General features: G+C 40.3%; 1 protein-coding gene across 2 annotated transcripts; it reads left to right on the forward strand.

Annotated features, from left to right (window-relative positions):
• The first annotated feature begins 392 nt into the window (after positions 1-392).
• On the forward strand, positions 393-22094 carry LOC147178407 (MYND-type zinc finger-containing chromatin reader ZMYND8-like). Of its 2 annotated transcripts, none has more exons than XM_086067749.1 (23): positions 393-635; positions 794-835; positions 4587-4808; positions 4902-5137; positions 9371-9441; positions 10533-10693; positions 11630-11851; positions 13483-13596; positions 13705-13797; positions 13877-13964; positions 14050-14105; positions 14207-14284; positions 14359-14474; positions 14579-15054; positions 15152-15280; positions 15366-15518; positions 17595-18107; positions 18201-18611; positions 18709-18836; positions 18971-19051; positions 19125-19203; positions 20421-20660; positions 21028-22094. In XM_086067749.1, exons 4-23 carry the CDS (start codon positions 5124-5126, stop codon positions 21228-21230), a joined length of 3426 nt encoding a protein of 1141 aa, XP_085923875.1. In that variant the 5' UTR covers positions 393-635; positions 794-835; positions 4587-4808; positions 4902-5123; the 3' UTR covers positions 21231-22094. The 2 variants fall into 2 exon arrangements, with proteins under 2 accessions (XP_085923875.1, XP_085923876.1); XM_086067750.1 differs by having other exon boundaries at positions 11708-11851.
• The last annotated feature ends 417 nt before the right edge of the window (positions 22095-22511 follow it).

A 22511-nucleotide genomic window follows, 5' to 3' on the forward strand; every position in this document is an offset into this window, starting at 1 on the left:
CTAATATCTTGGATAAGTATACAAACATGCTTGCTGGTTTGTTGTGTATTTAATTTAATTTCATTGTTTATTGTTGACAACTTGACACACAACCTTACAATCTAATGACACCCAAGTACTGTAGCAAAAAAAATAATAACTGAGCATCATAAAAAAATATATAATAATAATAATCATCTCGCTTCAATTCACATTTAGATTAAATATGTAAATAATTGGGATTGACTTGGTCAGTCTTTAAAGTGCCGTCTTGTTTTTCCGGTAAAAGAAACATCCAGTATTTATGAACAATGTCTAAAGTCATGAGTAAAATGACCGACCCATCGATGCGTGTTAGGGAAGCGGTCCCACCAGCTGGGGGTGCTGTGGCTGCGTCAAAGCTTGAAGTCTACCACCAGCACCACCAAGAAAGCCACATCCACCGAGTTACCTGTTGGTGTGTTTTTGAAAAAATGCATATATTTTTATTTTTTTAGTATTTTTATTTATTTATCTTAGTTAGTTTCTTGGTTGCTTCTGAATATCTTCAATTGCCAATGTGATAAGAAGCAGAGTCTCGTCTATCTATCAGCCAATCCCTATTCTCGAATGCTAGAAGACTGGTGCACAACGGAGGAGCGGATGGCTGCACTCAGGTAACTATTTCTCAACACATACCTCTTATTTGTAAATTTAAATGCCTATGTAGTATAATTGTCATTTCATTGCTATGTATTTGAAATGTTTTAAGGCTGTACTAATGGCTCTTGAGTTGAACTCGCCTAACATTATTTGTCCTTGTTTTGGTTGCTAGGCGTCCTTGTGCGATAGACCTGGGAAAGCGCGTCCAGTTCAGGTACTTCTTTAGCTCACCGTAAAACGATTATGTTTCATTTGACTTGGTTTAGTTTCAGAGGACACATTTATGTTGTTATCTCTACCGCTCTTAATCCATCTCGTGTTTAATCCTTGCCCTTCATGTCATGCTTTTGCCTTTTTCATATTGTATTAATCGTAGCATACCCGGCAAATAGGCAGTACAGTATTGTGAGACTCTTAATTGCAGGTTTGTTAGTTTGAGCCCTTTTCTTGCTACTATTTCTGAATTTGGCTGCCATTCACTTCTGTAAAACGTATGTGCTATCCATTCAAATCACTTGCATTCTATATTTTATGTAGCCTATATGCAACAAGATATTTTTATGCAAAGAAACTAAAACTGATTATTTTCATTAGTACGTAATGTAAGTCTTCTTTATTAACTTCTCTGTGAGGAAATTCAAATTTTACAGCAGCAAAGAGAACGGTAGCAGCACACAATTTTATATATCCATTTTCTGTAGGCTACTGTTTATCCTCACCAGCGTCATGTTAGAGCTGAAATTAAGATAAGATATGCTTTTGAACAATTTAGACTCTTAAATTAATCTAAAAAGCTTATTTATAGAATGTGTGGAATAACATGCAAACCCTACACAGAGCTTAATACCTGAATCTCTGAACTGTGAGGCAGTAGTGTTAACCAATTGATCACCGTGCTGCCCCAGTAATGTTATTCACCCCATAAACAAATTTAAAAAGGCTTCACAATTACTGACTCAATTGGGAAAAAGAAAATGCATGACTACAGTATCTCACCAAAGTGACACATTACTGCAGAAATTTGATTAGATCTTTTAATGGGACAATACTGAAGAAATGACACTGACACATTGAAAAGTAGTCAGTGTACACTGTACAGCTTATATAACAGTTTAAATTGATTGTTTCCTCAAAATAACTTAAAATACTAGCTAATAGCTAAAAATGACAGAAGTGTTGTTGTTTTTTTACTTTTAACGTCTTCCTCTCCATAGGCGCTCCTTGTACTTAAGGTCAATAATGAAACTGCTTAATGGTTATATCATTTCAGAGGTTGAAGTGGGCATAAGTATAGATGCCCACTTTAATTTTGGTGGCAATTATTTTCTGTCATCACGCATAATTTTCGACTGTCCCATCTTGTCGTCTTTCCCGTAGAGATACCGGTAAATAACCACAAGGTCCCAAGTCATCTTTAACCGGTGGGAATCTCTTGCATCCACTTGTATTGAGGTGGAGTTGTTTGGCTCCAATCAATCATAACTCGTTGAATTCTTTCCCGATTTTTACACGGGTTGGTCTGTTAGAAACATCAGACATGCAGTTATGATACCGGACACGTGGGTAATTTTATCTTAATTTAATATAATGTAATAATCTTAATTTAATCGTTCTCACACGGCTTCAAGGTCTCGGCTGTTAGATGGTAAAACTATAGTCACTGAGGATGTCTCTCTGTTAGGGGAGACGGATCCTATATTGATGACACAAAATATGCCATTGACAACCACTTTTTGATGTTGTTGTCATTGACTGTATCCACCTTTTATGAGATTCTGACCACACCATATTTCAAAACTAACCTCATTACAATTACAAAGTGGCAGCCCTTGTCAAAAGATGGGTATAATGGTGCTATTTTGTTGCCATTTACAGTGTCATTTAAAATTGGAAATCGATAAATGAATACATCAGACTTTCTTTTTCAATAATATGCTACACTTTGAAAAATGTACTTCTGTATTTATATTAATGATTATTATATGCTTATAATGCTTATTATAAAATATGTAAGATTGGATATTATGTAATGTATACAATGGGGCAAAATTTATTTTTTTGATTGTACAAGTTATTCCCCTTAACGATGACATTGGTCTGTAATTTTCATCATAGGTACTGTGAGAGACAGAAATCTTGGAAATCAAATCTTGGAAATCACATGGTAGGATTTTAAATATTTTTTTTGTAAATTATGGTGGGGAATAAGTATTTGGTCAGCTACAAATAAGCAGGGTTCTGGTTTTGGGCTCCACGCAAGTTCTCATCCCGTGGGATAAAATATTATCATCAGAACGGAGAGTGAAAATCCCAGAACAACTCGGGGGGCCTGGTGACCTGCAAAAAACTGTGACCAAAGTAACAAAGGTTCAGTGACACACTACACCGACAGAGAATCAAATCCCGCAGGGCCAGACGTGTCCCCCTGCTTAAGCCAGTTCATGTCGGGGCCTGTCTGAAGTATATGGATGATTTAGAAGAGCATTGGGAGAATGTCATGTGGTCAGATGAAACCAAAACCAACCAACTTGTCGTATTGGATAAAGAAGAATGCTGAGTTGCATCCCAAGAAGACCATACCTATTGTGAAGCATGGTGGTGGAAACTGGAAACATCATGCTTTGGGGCTATTTTTTGCAAAGGGGACTTGACGACTGATCCGTGCTAAAGAAAGAAGAATGGGGCCCTGTATCATGAGATTTTCAGCCAATACCTCTTTCCCAAACTCACCACACAGGCAACGAAGGAGTGGTTCCATAAGAAGCATTTTAAAGTCCTGGAGTGGCCTAGCGAGTTTCAACTCTTTAGAAATTCTGTGGCGGGACTTGAAAGTCTGTGTTGTCCAGCGACACCCCTAAAATATCACTGCTCTCGAGCAGATCTGCATGCAGGAATGGGCCAAAATACCAGCTGAAGTGTATGCAAATCTGGTGAAGACCTACAAAAAACATTTGACCTCTGTCATTACCAACAAAGGTTATATTAAACAGTAGTGAGTTGAACTTGTTTTACTGACCAAATACCAACTTTCCAACCACAATTAAACCACAATGTGAGTTCCAGGATTTTTTTTTTTTTACATTCTGTCACTCACATTTGAAGTGCACCTATGATGAAAATTACAGTTGTCTGTCATCATTTTAAGTGGGAGAATTTGTTTTTCAAGTTAAACACACTATTTCCTTCCAAGTCAGTTTAGTTTTAGTCTGACGTTTGCAACAAAACAAACTGCATGGAAATCACTTTAAAAAATTCAGCGCTCATGCAAAAGGCTCAGTTGAAATAAGTGAAGGTCCCGTGAGTCAGGTGAAGCTTAAGGTGTCTTCTGGTTCAAATTTTGTTCCGGCTCAATCACCCTGCGGCACATGAAAATATCTTAATTTTAATGAAACGTCTAAATTGCCTGTTATCTGTTTTTTCCTTTTCCCATTTGTGCACAAAATCGGAAATACCTTTCGTGCATTTACACGGTCCCCTCATTTAGTACTGATGACGCAGCATCAGGAGCAACTGGGGGTTCAGTATTTTGCCCAAGGACACTTCAACATGGTCACAAGGGTTGAAGACTGAACCCACAACCTTCGGGTTGAGAGACGACCACTCTATCTCCTGAGGCATGCCGCCCTTTTTAATATTTTTGTCCCTCACTCTCCCCATTTTTCATGGCAAAAGTATATTGAATGTTTTATGTATAGCGTTAATTTTTTTTTGCTTTTGGGGAAAAGCTTTTTAATTATCCAATACATTGCAATTGGCAAGACTCATATGGCGTCACTATCTCCAGTGATTAGCAAGGGTTGACTGTATGTTAATTTTGTCTTTAGGCCACAATATTGCTATTTTAGTGAGAATTAATGAAAAGCAGATCATAAGCATTCGTTTAGTACTCTTTGTAAAAAAAACAAAAAAAAAAACAATTTTGTGCATTGTGTAACAGTATTATTTTGTCTGTATTTTTGTCATAGGTGAAGAGCCCCAGCCTGACAGCTCACTGAAAACGACCAGAAGGGAGGGAGGAGTTTAAACAAAGGCCCTCTCCATAAAAAAAAAAAAAATCAGGCTTGTTTGGAGTAGTCACGGTGTCTTGCTTCTATCTTGCTTGTCTTGCTCCCATTTCTTCCTACTTAGGCAAAAGAGAAGGCAACTTCAACCACAATCTACTCTTGGAAACTGCTTACGTGTGGTTTGTATGTTAAACATGTTGATATTAGTCATGTTACATGTTTTTTTTAGGCCTAGGAGTGTGCTTATTTTTCTTTCTCTGTCTCTGACACTCACAGAGCTGCCCCTGCCTGCTCTGAACAAAGATAATTACTCAGGAAACGTTTCGGCCAATCAGATGCTGCGTATCATCTTGCCTGCGTGGAGGGCAACCAGTCAGGATCTGGCTAACAACACTGGGGCCTGATCGCCTTGCCTGAAGAGCGGAGCCTTCCCCGGCTGAGGGCTGAGAGTGTCCTCCATGTTTTTTAAGTGTTGACATAACAGTGTGTCAGGCAGCCATGCATCCACAGAGGTAAGCTCTGTCTTTGTATTCTAGCTCAACTCTCTCGTTACAGCATGGCTTCCTTCTCGTTGTTGTGGTGACTGTTGGTTTCATGACGAATGTGCACACATTGAAATCAGTTTAGTGTGCAGGAGGAGGAGGAGGAGGAGCTGGGGCGGATTGGAGGCCTCGCCAGGCCTCTGTGTTTCACTGTGCTGAGGGTGGGGGGTTGGGTAACGACTCTCACCCTTGCTCTCTATCTGTGTCTGAGGGTCACATGGGTGGCCCTGACATGCAGGCTGCCATAGAGTTGGAAAAGTGGACCATGGCAAATCCTTTTCCTTTTTAGTTTTTAGTTTTTTTTTAAACAATGCAGAGAAGTATTAGATTTTAAAATGGCACCCACGTCTCCTTCCTTTCTATTGTAGCCTGGCAGAGAAAGAATGGGGGATGGGTTTTAGAGGAGGAGGAGTGGAGGGGTTGTTATATACCCTTTGTAAGTAGATTGGCTCTGTGTTGTTTTCCTCTGCGTCATGCCAGGCCAGGGAATAGACACTCTGGGGAGAAGAAGTTGCTTACAGTGGATAAAAAGTACAGATCTTTTTTTTAATTAGAAATATTACATAATTTCAAGTATACCACATCAGTTGGCATGTAAAATACACATTTTGGCAACAAATGTAATCTTATTGGATGGCATTCCACTCTCCATTTATGTGAAATGATCCCTTACAAAGTGTATTTTAAGTTGGAGGTGGATTCTTTTTTTAGTTATTCCTTTCTAAACTTCAAAAGTAAGACAAAGACGCTGGTTTCCTTGATTTACAACCACAGGCCTTGCGTTTACATTCCAAGGCAACACCGGCTACACTGCGCTATTGTGAAACGGCTTCTTCCTCTCTCTTATCCTCACACAGTGGCCATTTTGTGCTCAGGGATCTCTTTTCAGCTAAGGTTGTACTCCTCACACAGATGACCTGACAGTCAAACATCTTTAATGCGAATGTAGGTTTAGTTTCCTGGAATATCTCTGGGGGTTGTTAAGGTCAGTACAACATGTACCAGTAGTTTCGACCCCCCCCCCCCCCACCCTACTGATACTAATTAATTTATTGTCATTGATGAATTCCAGTAGGTGTCATGTTTTTTTCCCACTAGAGACAGGGTAAAACGATATACTGTGAGAAGCAAGCCGAGGATTAATTGTATTTAATTAGCTCAGAAAAGTATATTTTTCATTGTAATGTCAATATTTACTTATACATAGGTGTGAGCTACCATGCAACCCTGAAAACAGCCATTGTTATAGTGTTGCACTAACTTAAATGTATGCAGTAGGTTACGTCATAGTGTTCACAACCAATTTTTGCACCTATTTTCTACATGCAGAAGTTGAATAGCAAAGCCACTAAGGGGGATGCATTTGATCCACATATCTCCCAAAGGGCCTTTTAAAGTCAACTCAGATTTATACTGTCATAATCAAGAAGGACAAGGTACACTGAATGGAAATGAACTGTCTTGTGTGAGGGGGGCGGGGTATCTCTGCATTGCAGCAAAAAAAAAAAAATGCTTTTGAAGAGGGGAGCCGGCACACTGTGATCCGTGTGGCATAACTCAGCTGACCAATAACGTTCCACCCTGTTGGCCCTCCAGCCAATTGCAAATGCAGCAGAGGTTAAAGATTGACAAGCAGAGGGAGAGCAGCAGCGAGAAGGCCCTTCTGGAAAATTCCACCGCCATCTTTGATTCAGCCTTATATAAAATCCAGGTCAATCCTGTTCTTTTATTCAGAACATTCGGAGCTTATTTGCTAATGCAGCCTTGTTTTGACGCTGCAACGTGAAAAGACTTGCATTTTGATTAGGAAAAGCAGATAGCTTAAAAACGACTGCATTGTAAAATGAGTCTTTACTTTTGCATATGTTAAATACAGACCTTGCTTCATTCGCCTGCATGTTGTCTTGACAAATCCAGTGACATTTGTTTCAGGGGGTTCCATAATACAACCCTGATAATATCCCAGGGGCTTTGTGTCGGTGGTTGGGATGTTTTTACATTAATTCTAGAAATCCCATTTGCTTCCTGTGTGCCTCGTTCTGGAGCATTCTGCTCTTTTGAGAAGCTACCTCTTCAGTCATGTGCTTATTTTATTTAATGATTGTGTTTTGAGTTTTAGGGTTCTGTCTGAGGGCCTGCCTGCTTTTTACCCCCAGTATGGTCTAATAATTGTGAGACTGCTGCATTCAAAGGCAACAAGAAAAAGACCAGTTGGGGGATTATTTTGTAAAAGGCATTCTGCCAATTATTCTTTTGTCTGTGTATTTAGCTTGTATCGTCATAATTGAACCTGTTATATATTTATTTAATTTTTTTTGTATGTAGGATTGCAATCTCTACAGCTCTCTCTGGTCCTTCTGCATGGATGTGCCAGTGTCTGAGTCTGAGCCTGGGAGTGGGGGATGGAGGAGAAGGGGGGAGGGGAGCAAGCTGTGGCCTCCATTTTCTGTGACGATAGAACCCTGCTCGTCTCTCACAGGAGTGGAATATAAAGGCACTGAGTCAGGGTTGTTTTCGTTTTATCCGTCAGGTACGACTTGCACAGAGGAATTCTGTCTGTGTGTTTTTCAACATGCGGCTGTGTGGAATTTATGCCAGAATCAGCTGAGGATTTATTTACCTGCTCGTGTGATGGATCATTGCTGCTGATCTGAGAATGCTCTTTGGATCACCACACATTTTTACATCCTAAATTCCTGGTTCCTTAAGGAATGTCTTTTTATGGCTATGATGTGTATGTGTGTGTGTGTGTGTGTAGGAGTCACAGGCCTTTTGTCGAGCAACTCCGCAAGGCAAAGGCTCTCTCTTTTTCAGTGCTTCGTGCATGTAGCAGAAGGACTCTGCTAGCATTTTTCTTATTTTCATGTGGGCCTCGTTTGTTCACTTAGTCCGGAAGAGGAAGGCCCTGGAGGGGTTGGGGTGTGTGCATGCGTGAGTGTGTGACTGTTGGTGGGATGAAACCAGATACCCATATGCCACAGTATTAAAGGAACTCTGCTCAACCCATGTCAGACCTATAGGATCCAATTCAAGTTTCTCTAAAAAAAAAAGTTTAAAAGCAGAGTTAGAATTTCTGCTTGATTAAAAGCTGGTATTAAGCAGTCTTGACAATGGTAAGTTACTATCTTGGCTTGCCAACTGCTTTTGGTAATCTTGTGGATGAAGGAATAGTGTGGGTTTAATGTTTGGTGGAATCATAATGTCAATTTTGATGCAGTTAAACCCATGAGATGAACAGATATTGCTGGTTGGACAAGGATACAAGAGGAACACTCTTTTCAGATGGAAGAAGTAAAAAAAAACTGGGAAATGTGCTACATAGTTGGGTTGTAGCCTGAAATTCATCATGCTCACCACTAGTTACCAGAACTGCACCGAACTGTCTCTGAACTAGTCAAATGGGTGACTTGCTAGTTGATTTCCATCTGTGGGCTCATCAATGAAGACCATATATAAGTTACAAAGACGTCTCTTTCATTAGCTGGTGCAAACGATTTAGCATTTACTGGTGTCCTTTTTGCTTTAAGTGTTAAAAAAAAGGAATATGGAAAGTCAGCCTTTCAATGTAGCCCACTGTAAGTCAAATGTAGCATGTGTATAACCTCTATTAAAAATGTTTGATGAAAAATTGTGCTAAAAATATACATCCAGACTTACTTGTAAACAGATCCCATGTTGTTTGCACATACAAATGGGACCAATGACTGGTCCTTCAGGGGCTTCAAATGTTTAGAGGACTATTTTTGTCCATCTTGTAAGTAAGGAATCTACTGCTAACAAAACAATTTTCTGTCAGCCGCACTGAACGCTGTAAACTGTAATGTCTTCTGAAGGCGCGGGGCAATACCATGCTAAAGCCATGTTTATCTTTCTGCATGTGGACTAGTGCTTAGCAGACAAGAAGGTTGCCATGGTGACTGTTGCCATTCTCTTTCCACATAAAGAACAAATTGCATCTGTTTTGTGACCGATGACTGGGAAAGGATTTGAATTTAGGCCATATGCTCTCAGAGATGCTGAAATTTAATGAATATATAACAATGGAACCCCACCGAGTCTCTGTTGACAGATGCTCTGGGACCTGGGTGCCTTAGGTGGTTTTCCACTTGTTTACTGTTAATGCCACCATGTTTTTTGAACACCCTTACTGACTTTGTGTTTCTGTTTCTGTTTGTCCCTGGATGTTTGCTTGGTTCTCCTTAGTCTGGCTGAGGAAGAGATAAAGACAGAGCCGGATGTGGTAGAAGGGATGGACGCATCTGTACGATCCAAAGGTAAGTGACAGGTCTAAGCATTCAATTCCCATTTACTGTAGTGCCTCTATTTGATTATATGTATACATGACGTATAGATGTAAATCAGCGTGGAAGACAACTTAGGCAAGCATCAGCAGCAGACAGTGAAACAGAAATTAATAATAAAAGATAAATAAATATAAACATTACATTTAATAAACAAAATATAACATACTGTGTGCATCTTGCAACCGAGTACTAGACACTCGCGCTCTGTCTAAGTAGTATATGTAGGTGCCCAAACAGGAAGTAATTGTTCACAAAACATTCTTGAAATAAATAGTTTCACCCAGATTTAACAGAATCCTACAACCATAAATGTTTCTATGTAAATAAATAAACATACATAAATAAAATATTAGACTCAAACAAATGTTGCATATTTGTGTTGTTGACAATGGCAAAGTGAAGTGACGTAATCTTTACAAATTCGGCTGGTTCCGCGTCCTAAACCAATCACAGCCAGCAAGGCAACAAGTCTCAGCAGAGATCCTTTATTGATGGGATTAGTCACTCTCACACTTATACACAGATTATTCAATGCAGTTTTCTTAAGCAATACACACTAACAAACATATCAAAGACATGCAAAGTGTGCTTCCTTCAGTCGTCAGCAAAACAGGCGTCGGCCCACCTGTGAGAGGTACGATGGTACTTAACCTCGTGAGTGACAATTACATTGACGGATGAAAACCCACATCTGTCGTTGCTTCGTCCGCCTTTTTTTTGTTTGTTTCTTGTCATTCGGCAGATAAATGTGGGGTCATTGGCGACGGACCGACGAACAGTCCGTCACTCCAGACGTACTGTCCATCTCTGCCAAATACATTAATGTAGCCGTATACTCAAATTGCCATACTTAAGTGTTACTTCACTGTAATGATCATAATTCTGTCACACAAAATGCAGACTTCTGTACTAATTATAATGTTGTCAATGTTATCTTGATTATTTTAATCAGTCTGTGTTTCGTGTGTTTGTAAAGAAGTAAAGTTAAAGTTGATTGGTACCCCAGCCCTTCAGCGTGGCACGAGTTATGTATGATGACCTGTTTGTGCGTCTGTATGTAGCCCCTGATCCACCGGGGTCAGCTGAACGTTCTCTGGCACCACAGAAGAGAAGGGTGTCCAGTCCCACCCACTCGTCCAATGGACACTCTCCGTCTGACACTTCCTCCAGTCCGCTCAAGAAAAAGAAGAAGCCTGGGGCCATGAACTCTAACAAAGACCAGGTAATTGGGACCCAGTGTTTCAGAACCCAGTGTGTTGGGAGTTAAATTCAGAGGTTTGTGCTTGCACTTGTTCTCTTGAACACCAGAGATTGGCACTAATATAACTTTTTTTTTTTTAAACCAAACACTGTTTGGTGGTTCTGCCATCCAATTGAAAGATAAGGAACTTCATCCCGCAAACTCAATCCATACTTTTTTTTTTCAAACGTGTAGCACAAAATGTACTGTATGTAATGAGTGGCTGGAAATTTTGAATGTGACTAACAGTACATTGCAAGCTTAAACTTGGACACAATGTTCTTCTAGAACCTGTTGTGAAAATTATTATTATCTTGTGGTTAAAGTGATTTGAAGAATGTATGGTCAATGCAAAGTGAATTTCTACTCATACAGTTTATACTTTATAATTTGTACTTGGTGGTTTTTAAGGCTTTTTGACATGTGACATCAACTTTGGTTCAATCACGACCGATAATTTGACCTTTCTCTGCATGCTGGATCTTGCTATGATGTAAGCATAGACATGATCTGAATACGCTACATGTTGATACTGTAAATAGGAGACTTAACATGACAATATTTGCAAGAAGCAAGTCTGTTATAAAAACGTATGATTATTTCAAAACAATCTGTTTTAGCCTTCATCTAGCAGATTCAGTAAGTCGGGTTCTGAGCTATTTAGTAATGGAAAAAAAAGATCGTCATTTATTTTCACAGAGCTCAGTCCCTAAACTTGTTAAACCAGTTGTGTTTGACCCGCAGTTGAAATTGTCACATGATCGGATATAGAGATTAGCTTCCTGAAAGTTTATTTTCTGTCCTTGCTTACCTGGCCTACCTCACTGTATTGTTGCCTAATTTTGGTTGCACTGCACCTTTTTGTGTTCCTGCGTGTTTTTTGAAACTTGCCCCCTTTTTCTCTTACCTGCATTTCAGTCAGAGCTAAGACATGGTCCCTTTTACTATATGAAGCAGCCAGCACTCACCACAGACCCTGTTGATGTTGTACCGCAGGACGGCAGGAATGACTTCTACTGCTGGCTGTGCCACCGCGAGGGCCAGGTGCTCTGCTGTGAGCTCTGCCCCAGGGTGTACCATGCCAAGTGCCTCAAACTACCAGCTGAGCCTGAGGGCGACTGGTTCTGTCCCGAGTGTGAGGTATCTCAGTGGATACGTGTTTGTGCATGTGTGTGTGTGCGTGTGTTAGGGGTGCGTGACTATGAAGAAAATAAAATAATCACAATGTTTTTGATTGATATTGAAATCATAATTAACTAATTTGCTCCCAAAAACTTATCAATACGTTCTATTTTAAATGTTGTAAGTGTCCCAAAGACATATTTATACGTTTTTTATGCTAGAGCACACAGAAGGCTTTGATGCAGCCTCTCAACGGCAGATTGGTTGAGGAAATAGTAGTTATTACAAAAACGGCCAGCAGGTGGCAGCAGAGCAAAAGAGATCAACCTGGGCCATGTTAAAAAAAAGCTAATTTACCCACAGTTCTATACAGATTTGTGAATAATGATGAAACTTAGCTATATTCTAATGCTAATAGGTGCAGAACAAAAACAGATAGAAATATACTCTCTTTTTTTCCTGATGAAAGAAGAGACTCTAATCCTACTTTTGGTAGGTTCCCCGTTTTTATAGCAATAGGATACAATATTTTGTGGGCCTTGCAAAATCAGTCAAAATCCAGTAAAACGGCTTGGAGCGAACAGGATTGCTTCGGTGAAAATAGCAGGGAGTGAATGAGTTAAAGAACAAAATAATCATATAACAAAGCAAATAATATAATAATAAAAAGAAAAAGGAAATAAAAATCAATATTTGCTGTTCCTGCTATGTGCGCCTTTGACCTATTAGGGGCAGTGTTGAGTCGTGAATGCATGGAATACAGGCATAACTAGTTTTTCACAGATTATAAATATATCCTTTTGATTATTGTTATTTATTCATCTGTATCTTTTACTGCAGCGTTTGTTTGTGAATTTTTGTTATTTGATGGAAAATTACTCCCACAAGTCAATGCAGATTTCCTATTAGGCTGATTAGTCAGTGGGATTTTACATTGACAGCTAGTGCTTGCACTGGCGATGTTTTAAAACAGAGTATGTCTTGTATTTTTTAGTTGTAGTAGTAGTTTAACTCCAACTGGGCTGTCATTAAACAGCTTATGGGGCAGAATAACATTCGTCACACTGTCCTGCACAAGCAACATAGTGCATTCAGGGTGCATTCACAATGCAGGAACTTGCAAACACACGTCGCACAATAACACATTTTTCTTTGATTGAGATGTTTTTTATTTCCGTGAGAAATCATGATTCAATTTCGATTACCGGCAATTGCTCAGCCCTAGTCTGTGTGTGCGTGCGTGTGTGACTGTGTGACTGTGTGTAAAAGGCAAACAAAAAGAAAAAAGATCACGTCATAAATACAAAATTGCTAATATCTCTGTAAGTATTGTGTTGTTGCATTTCTAATGTTGAAGCCAGCGGAAGAAATAGAATTGGCGCTAGCCATGGGTGTTGGGCTCTCTGATGTGGTGCAGAAGAGGCTTCAGTAAATTGCTTTCATCTGTTGCACCAAACCTTGCAACTCTCATTATAATTTGGTGAAATGCACAGAGTGGCCTTTCAATGATCATCTCACTCTGAACATTTTACATTTTGTACAGCAATCACATTGTAGATAATGTAATGTGTAAATCTTCAATCAATTATTGATGAAATCAGTCCTTGTTTGGTAATTTGTCATTCATAAAACACTTGTTGTTGTTGCAGAAAATAACAGTTGCTGAATGCATTGAAACACAGAGCAAAGCAATGACCATGTTGAATATAGACCAACTCTCTTACTTACTCAAATTTGCACTCCAAAAGATTAAACAGCCTGGGGTAAGTCATACAGTCGAAATATTGTTATAACTGCATGAAATATAAACTTGAAATAACACACCCATACTCTTTCTGATACATTAAATCTTCCTTATCCATACTGAGCAGACGGAGCCCTTTCAGAAGCCTGTGTCCTTGGAACAGCATCCAGACTATGCTGAGTACATTTTTCACCCTATGGACTTGTCTACTTTAGAGAAGGTAGTATTTTATTTTATTTTTCAGATACAAAGTTACCCTTCATACAATAATGAAACATTCAACCCCTGTTTTAAAACAGAATATCAAGAAGAAAATGTATGGCTGCACCGAAGCCTTTCTGGCTGATATGAAGTGGATCTTACACAATTGCATCATTTATAATGGAGGTAGACCACTGACGTGTTCACACAATAAATTTGTTTACAAAGTAATACTGGAAAATCACAATCTGCGCTTGTTAATTTGCTCCAGGAAATCACAAATTAACAGCAACAGCAAAAGTCATCGTCAAGATTTGTGAGCATGAGGTAAATAAATATTATTCATTTCAATTTGAATAATTGCTTTTATGTTTGTAATTCATGAATAAATGTAATGTTTGTCTTTATCATGCTTTGCTTTTTTTTAGATGAATGAGATCGAAGTATGCCCTGAGTGCTACCTGTCTTCCTGCCAAAAAAGGGACAACTGGTTCTGTGAGCCATGCGTACGTTATTGACATGATTTGGAATATGTGTGTGTTTAATCTTGATTTTGATTGTTATTCTTTGAAATCAACAGAGTCAGCCTCATACACTGGTGTGGGCTAAGCTGAAAGGCTTTCCTTTCTGGCCAGCAAAAGCTCTTCGTGAAAAGGATGGGCAGGTAGATGCACGGTTCTTTGGACAACATGACAGGTGAGCTAAACCCCTGAGATTAGTATATCACTTACATTGGAGCAAAATATAGTCTCGTTGTATCTAATTGTATCCTTATGAATGGTGCCTTACTTTTTCCGCAGAGCTTGGGTCCCCATCAATAACTGCTACCTCATGTCCAAAGAGATCCCTTTCTCCGTCAAGAAGACAAAGAGCATTTTCAACAGTGCCATGCAAGAAATGGAAGTTTATGTAGAAAACATTCGTAAGAAATTTGGAGTCTTTAACTATGCGCCATTTCGGACTCCGTACACGCCCACCAATCAGCTTCAAATGCTGCTGGACCCTTCTAATCCCAGTGCTGGTATAGTAAAAACGGAGAAACCTGATAAACTGCGCTTTAACTTTGATTTAACGGCATCTCCAAAGATGGTTCTTACTAAGAGCTCCACACCCAGCGGTATGAACCGGAGAGTCTCAATGACAGACATGCCTCGATCCCCTATGAGTACAAACTCTTCAGTTCACACGGGGTCCGACGGAGAGCAAGATATAGAAAAGGCCAGTAGAAATTCTGCCTTTCACTACAGCACTGGAGAGGAATCCATGGACTGCACCGGTAATTGCTCTTGTCTCTTCCCTGGCTCCACATTACACATTTTAAGCAAATACACAGAAAAGGGAAATTGCTAGAATACATTTTGTTGTAATTGCAGCATCTCCTGTCTCAGGAAAGGTTGGTCCAGCAGGCAGCTTGACAGGCAGCCCAAAGCCACTCAACCCTACCTTGGTCCCCAAGCAGGAGAGGCCAGCGTCCACAGGTGGCATCCTCAATCTCAACCTAGGTCAGCGCCACAAAATGATCCCATATTGGCAATATCACAAATAGCCCAGCCCACCCAATGATAGACTTTTCTATTTTCTGTTCAGATCGAGTGAAAGCTGAGATGGACCTGAGAGAGTTGAGCGAGAGTGTGCAGCAGCAGCAACAACAGCAACAATCGGGGTCTGCTGCCCTCCCCATGCCAAAGAGACCCACCAGGAGCCTCGACAAGACTATTGAAAGTTGCAAGGCTCAGCTGGGTAATTACACATCCCGTGATTGTGACTTAAATTGTATGCATTTTTGAGAAATTTGTCACATGTAGTAACTTTATGGCAATATCTGCACAGAAATGTGGATGTTATAATGACTTATAATAAGGAGAATTGTGTTTCTGTCTCTACTTCCCCACAATATATACACTCATTATTCTGTGGAACAATTTCAATGCGCATATTGGCTTCGTAAGAAAGAAAAAAAACACATGGAATTGGATATTCTCGGATCAAAATCAGGTTGCTTCCAAATATTACTACAGCATAGACAGATCGAATACATCATATATGTATTGGAAGACCAGCCTCCAGTGATGTGTTAGCATTCTCTTTGTTGCAGAGCCTTGTGTAATGCTTACACAAGTACTGCAGTTCATCGTTCGCTCCCCTGCTATGTGCAGATTTTTAAGATAATGTTCTGGGAAAGGTTCCAGCACACACATGATGACCCTAGTGAGGATAAGTGATTCGGAAAGTTAATGAATGAATGTTTTTTTTTTTTTTTGCTGTAGACTTGCCTGCTATACCTTCCTACTTACTGCGCCTTCTTTTAATTTTATGTCGCTGTAAAGCACTTCGATTCGCCTTTCGTATGAATTATTATGTACAACTAAACGTGCTCTGCCTTACTGTAATGCCCTCACATGTGGGGAAGGAGAGCCACAGTTGCCGATGATTTTTTTTCAGCTATTTATTGAATGCCAGCAGACCAGTAAAACACAATAAGCACACTAACACTGAAGTTGCTTTCGGCCACAGCTCTCGCCCAGTCACTTGTATGCAGACTCTCAAGTCATACACGACTCCACCAGGCCCTGCCTCTTAAAGGCACATGCATATATCTAACACAGAGACTACAATAGGTACAGTAGCGCTAGTAGCTATACATTTTACAGGGATTTGATAGGGTTCCCGACTTCCCGCAGGGTCTTAAAAATTCCTAAAAGCATTGAATTTATTAATTTGGAAATAATACTTTAAAAAGTATTGAATTTTTATATATGTGTCTTGAATTTTATGCTGTATGTAAATTATCCGTGTCCCGTTTCTCCTCAAATGTGTTATTTGTCATTTAGATCAAATAACCTAGCTTAAATAATCGGAGCGGAGTCCCAGGTCAAAATCGTTACCATCTATGGTTAAAATACAATGAACGTATGTGCTACAATACCATTACTACACAGATACAGTTTTTGTTTGTTTGTTTTTATAACTTATTTGCCGATATGGCTGCGTAATAGGTCTTAAAAGTGTATTCAATGATCTTCTCGAAAAGTATAATTGTCACTTTTTTGAAAATGCGTATGCGGAAGACCATCCTACCAGCTCTCCTGCTCGTCAGGGGGAAACGCCTACGCTGTAAAAATTTAGTGATATTTACTTGAAAAGCAAAAGTAAAGGTTACATTAACTAAATTTTACAAGGAGTTGACTAGAAACTTTACTAGATTTAAAAAAAAAAGTAAATCCCGTCAGGAACGTGTGAGCTCATCTTCATCTTTATCAGTCTCTGTAGCTGGACTCGCTTCATAAACGGATGTCCTCTTGCGGCTCTCAGTCATTTTCAAAGTATGCGGTGAGGAACTACACCAATGAATGGCTGAATCTGAAGCTCAGCGGCTACATGCTACAAACGCTCGAAGTGCGCATGCGCAGCTAGGAACGAACACGCACGAGTCGTTACAGCAGATTGATTGACGGGATCAAGAACCAATAGTTAAGATGATCCACCCAGAAGACGCAGCGACAAAAGATCCTTGAATACACCTTTAAGTTTTTGTTTATTTTGAATGTCTCAAAAAGTCTTAAATTTAACTTGAAGAAACTTATAGGAACCCTGATTTATGTTTTTAATTTTGGAAGTAAACGAGCTCCGAGATTGTTTACGGAATCCTACTATCTGTCTATATCTTCAATTGTTAAAAGTTGCTTTGGTGCAAAAGAAGACCTTACTGCTTTAACTGTGGTTTCTGTTTCTATAGTTATTATCTACTGTGCAGCCATGGATTAAAAATTTTTTTTTACTTTTTTTTTACTTTAACCTCATCTTCCTCTTATACAGGGATAGATGACATTTCTGAAGATGTATATAAAGGTGTGGATCATAGTGACACAGAAGACTCTGATAAGTCTGACTCTAGTGATAGCGAGTATGCCAGTGACGAGGAACACAAGCCAAAGAGCTCTGTACAGGATGAAAAGGTCAAAGTGGATCGAAAGAGGCCCAGAGCGAATGCAGAAGCAGAGAATAAGGACTCTGTTGGAGGGATGGGGGAAAAATCCACCCCTGCTACCCAGATCAAAGAGAAGCAGAGTAGCAATGGACAAGATGAGACCCTTCAAGAAAAGCCCAGAGTTACTCAGGCTCAGCCCCTCACTGACAAGCCAAAGGCCTCAGAGGAGGGGAGAACATCTAATGCAACCTCAGTGGCAGAGCAAGACTCTGATTCTGAAAGAGAGCTGGTGATTGACCTCGGAGATGAACACGGGGCGCGTGACTCAAAGAGGTCAAGAAAAGACACGGGTAGCTCTTCTACCAAAACCCCCAAAGAGACCAATGCTGCCAAATTGGAGAGTAAGACATTTTATAGTTGATTCTCCATTATTGCTATTTGAGAGGAAATAATCATCACATTTCAATCCTATCTCAATATTTTATTTTTTCCAGGTAAGGTAACCACTTCCAGTGCAGCAGTTCCGGCAGCAGCTTCCACCCTGAAAGATGGATTGCAGCCTTCCTCAACTGCTCTCAACCCCGTTCCCTCCGCCCCATCCGGCCAGCCCAGTTCTGCCTCGACTACCAGCACCACTTCAAGCACTCCCTCCACCTCGGTTGCATCAACTTCACCAGCAGTGAAGAAACAGCGCCCCCTGTTGCCTAAAGAAACAGTCCAGGCTGTGCAGCGAGCAGTCGTTTGGAATCCCACCAAATTGCAGACTTCCTCTCAGAAGGGTCATGTTCAGAAGCAGCAACAGGCAGAGCAGTCGACTGCACAGTCACAAGGACAGGTGCAGACACAAAGTCAGTCTCAGCAGAATTCTTCAAGTACCCGCTACCAGACCAGACAAGCGGCCAAAGGTATTTACACGCACTAACATTGATGTCAAAAATATCGAATTTGCCATATTTTTGTGAACATGTTTAACATGTTTCTGTTACTTTTTAACCCATCTAGTTCAATTGAAAGACTCTCCTCAGAGTACTTCAGCGTCAAGTAGCTCATCTTCTTACTTGTCAGGAGACTTGCCAATCCCCATTGCTTCTGCAGATGCAGCTGCAGATATAGCCAGATACACCAACAAAGTAAGTCCTTAACATAGACTAACTGCAGTTATATATTGTGAAAAGCATGATGCCTTTAATTGGTTTGTTATTTTACGGTAGTTTTATTTGTTCACTTACTGATTACAATTATTGACAAGATAAAACCTTTGCAGATTATGGACTCAATAAAAGGAACAATGACTGAAATCTACAATGACCTTTCGAAAAGCACTTCGGGAAATACAATCGCAGAGGTGAATGTTTTAGTGATTACACTTGATAACACCGTACAAGAATTGCCGTTAAACTTGTTTTGTTGTTCCATAGATTCGACGGCTGAAGATAGAGATCGAGAAACTTCAGTGGTTGCATCAACAAGAGTTGTCTGAGATGAAGCACAATCTGGGTATGTTTCTTTTATCATAGGGTGTACAATCCTGTGCTGTTCGGCATATAAATATGGCCGATCATTTTTGTTTTGCAATAGTTATGCAGAGTAAATGTCAACATATGAAAGTGTACACTACAAATTTGGTGGTCTTTAAAATCGTTTCCGTTATCCGCCTACGGGACGGTGACCGGAGCTCAGTTCTCCATAGAGCAATCTACGGGGCAGCCGAAACTCTGGCATCCGGATGATGTGCCCAACCCTTCGGAGCTGGCGCTGGATGATGGTGGCCTCGATGCACAGACATCCTGATCTTGCTAGAACATCAACATAAGGGATGCGATCCACCCAAGTGAGACCTAGGATACGCTGAAGGCATCGGCTCTGGAAGGCCTCCAGTCTCCGGACGTGGGCTCTGTACAGAGTCCAGGCTTCAAAGCCATAGAGTAGGGGGGACTGGCAGACAGCCCGGTAGACGGCCACTTTTGTAGCTCTGGAAACCAGTCGCCCAAAGGCACACGAGGCTCGGCGGACTCGGTTCTGGATTTCCTCCTCGTGACTACAAGAAGAGGAGAGTACACTTCCAAGGCAGAAAAATTGGTCTACACTATTCAGCCCGTCTACTTTTGCGAGGAAGGAAGGCTGGGAGGGGCGATCGCCACGTGCCGTGTACTGGAATAGGACCTCGGTCTTCCGAGTGTTGACAACGAGACCAAGTTTTGGGAGTAAGTGTCCACCATGGTGTTGAGAGCATGCTGGAGACATGCTCACCTGAAAGTCCTCCTGAAAAAATGCAGCATCCCGCTAGACAACCTGGAGTCCCTCGCAGCCACCCGGGCCCTCTGGCGCAATACCTGCCACAAAGGTGTGCTGCACTTTGAGGCCAGCCGCACCGATGAGCGTGAGGTTCGCCGGCAGCGCAGGGACGAGCTCCTGGCACGTGGTCCCCTTCCTCCCGGTGATGGGATTCCCTGTCCCACTTGTGGGAGGCGGTGTGCATGTCTTTTTGGCCTCCGCAGCCATTAGCGTGTTCACAATTAGGGACAATGATCCACACTTATCTTATCATTACTACATCTGGAGCTAGGGACGTTATCGTCGTATCGACGGACTACCCTAGGAGGAGGACACTATAAAATTGCATTCACGGATATTTCGCCTTGCTGTAAAACGCCCTTCAATTTAGAAAGAATGAAGATTGTTTGTTTCTTTGTTGTCATGCAACTGTCACATAGAACTGACAATGGCAGAGATGCGGCAGAGTCTGGAGCAGGAGAGAGAAAGGCTGGTAGCGGAGGTGAAAAAGCAGATGGAATTGGAAAAGCAGCAGGCTGTGGATGAGACAAAAAAAAAACAGTGGTGCGCCAACTGCAGGAAGGAGGCCATCTTCTATTGTTGTTGGAACACAAGTTACTGTGACTATCCCTGCCAGCAAGCCCACTGGCCCGAACACATGAAGTCCTGCACGCAGTCAGGTAATAAGCCCATCATACCAACTGGTTTCCAGTTAATGTGTTGAATCGTCAACAAAATAAAGTTAATAATCTTCATTTATTGTCTGACTCAAAACCCAAAACATAAACATAACATAACATAAATGTACAAAAACTAAATGTCACTTAATTACGCACTAATTTAATGAATCATCATCAAAATTCACATCTCTACTAGTGTCAACTTCAACCTCTGAAAATATCAAAACAATTCCAATAATATTTTGGATTTTATGGGCATTAAACTTTTTCTCACCATATAGTGCACTTATTAGATGTCAACTTTCAAGCACAACTGTATTTACAGTGTGTGGGTCATTTTATTGATGTGTTTTTCTTGGGCTTACAGCTTCAGCTTCACAACAAGAACCAGAGGCGGAGCCCAACACAGACACTTTGGCCAAATCGACAGGCAATTCCCCGGTCGCACAAACTCTGACTGCCCCAGCAGGAGCAGCCGTACCCTCCTCATCGTCATCCATATCCGAAAAAAGCAGCTCTCCCACATATATTGACAAGAGCAAAGACAGTGCTGGGGTTACTTTGGCATAATTGCCTCTCCACGTGATGGCATGTATTCCAAGGCTGCTGTGGCCCTTGCTGTGTCACACTTGGAGCATCAATGCTTATTCTATGACAGTTCACATTTTGGTTTCCATTCCCAAATGCTTGGAGGACATTTTTGTTAGTTTTTTATAATTCATCATATGAAAATATTTGGTTAAAACAAAACAAATTTGATTCTCTATGTTGCCATACTGTAGTTTTGTTATCGTTATGTTACCACTTAATTTCTTGTCTGAACAAGATCGTAACTAACTGCAGTATCTTTGTTACACTAACATGTTTCATTGCTGCTCTCAAATGTTTATTTGCTATTCATCATACCATGTGAGATGTTGAAACAGCCATGAATAATTGGTTCTCAATTATCATGTTGCCATCAGAAGTTTTCTGGGTTTTGCATCTTTCTTTTTTGATAAACATGTCCTTTTTCATGTCATGTTTTTGTTTTTTCATCCCACTTTGTATAGGTCTAAGTAAAGAAAATGATGTGATTTATGAAAAAGATCTACAACATTTAAGTGTAAAAAGTTTTTGTAAGAAGATACATGAACAATATTTATTATGTTTTATAGTAAGTTTTGATGCAACCACATTTTTATGTGTCTAAAATTTATTTGACCTAAAATACACATATGAATGTCAGTACTGGGTGAAGTCTGTTAAACTGTTTTTCCAAAGTTAACGTAAATTCCGGTCAGACTGTTTGAAATTGTGTATACTTGAATAGAAACTAAGGTTTGGCTGGTTATGATTACACGAGCATGTCGAATTTGATTTTGTGTTCGTTCTTGTTTACATATTGTAAATATGCTAAAATAGCTCGTGAGCTAAATAAACATGTTCCCCATATTTTGCAGCTGATTGGTTCGCTTAGTTTTAATTAAACTTCTATATATTACATCCACCTTTACTGCAACAAGAGCCACTGTCCTGCCTATTTTCCAAGTCTCCCTCCTCCAACACAGCTGACTCAAACGATAGCTCATCAGCAAGCTCTGGAGAAGCCTTTTAACGATCCTGTTCATCGAATCAGGTGTGTTGTTGGAGGGAAACATGAAAAACAAGCATGACAGGGGCTCTCAAGGTCCAGGGTTCCCTACCCCTGTTCTACCGTATCTTATTTTCTATCATACTGGTCTTCCTTTATAGGCAATATAATCTGGGAGAAAGTTTGGCTCTTGCCACACAAATTCTTCATTCCGAACAAAATGATATATATATAATAAAAATGATATATATATATTTTTTTTAAAGAAAGATTTAGAT

The sequence above is a fragment of the Leptonotus elevatus genome, chromosome 2, assembly GCF_054856555.1.
Source record: "Leptonotus elevatus isolate MCC_2025b chromosome 2, RoL_Lele_1.0, whole genome shotgun sequence".
Classification (NCBI taxonomy): Eukaryota; Metazoa; Chordata; class Actinopteri; order Syngnathiformes; family Syngnathidae; genus Leptonotus; species Leptonotus elevatus.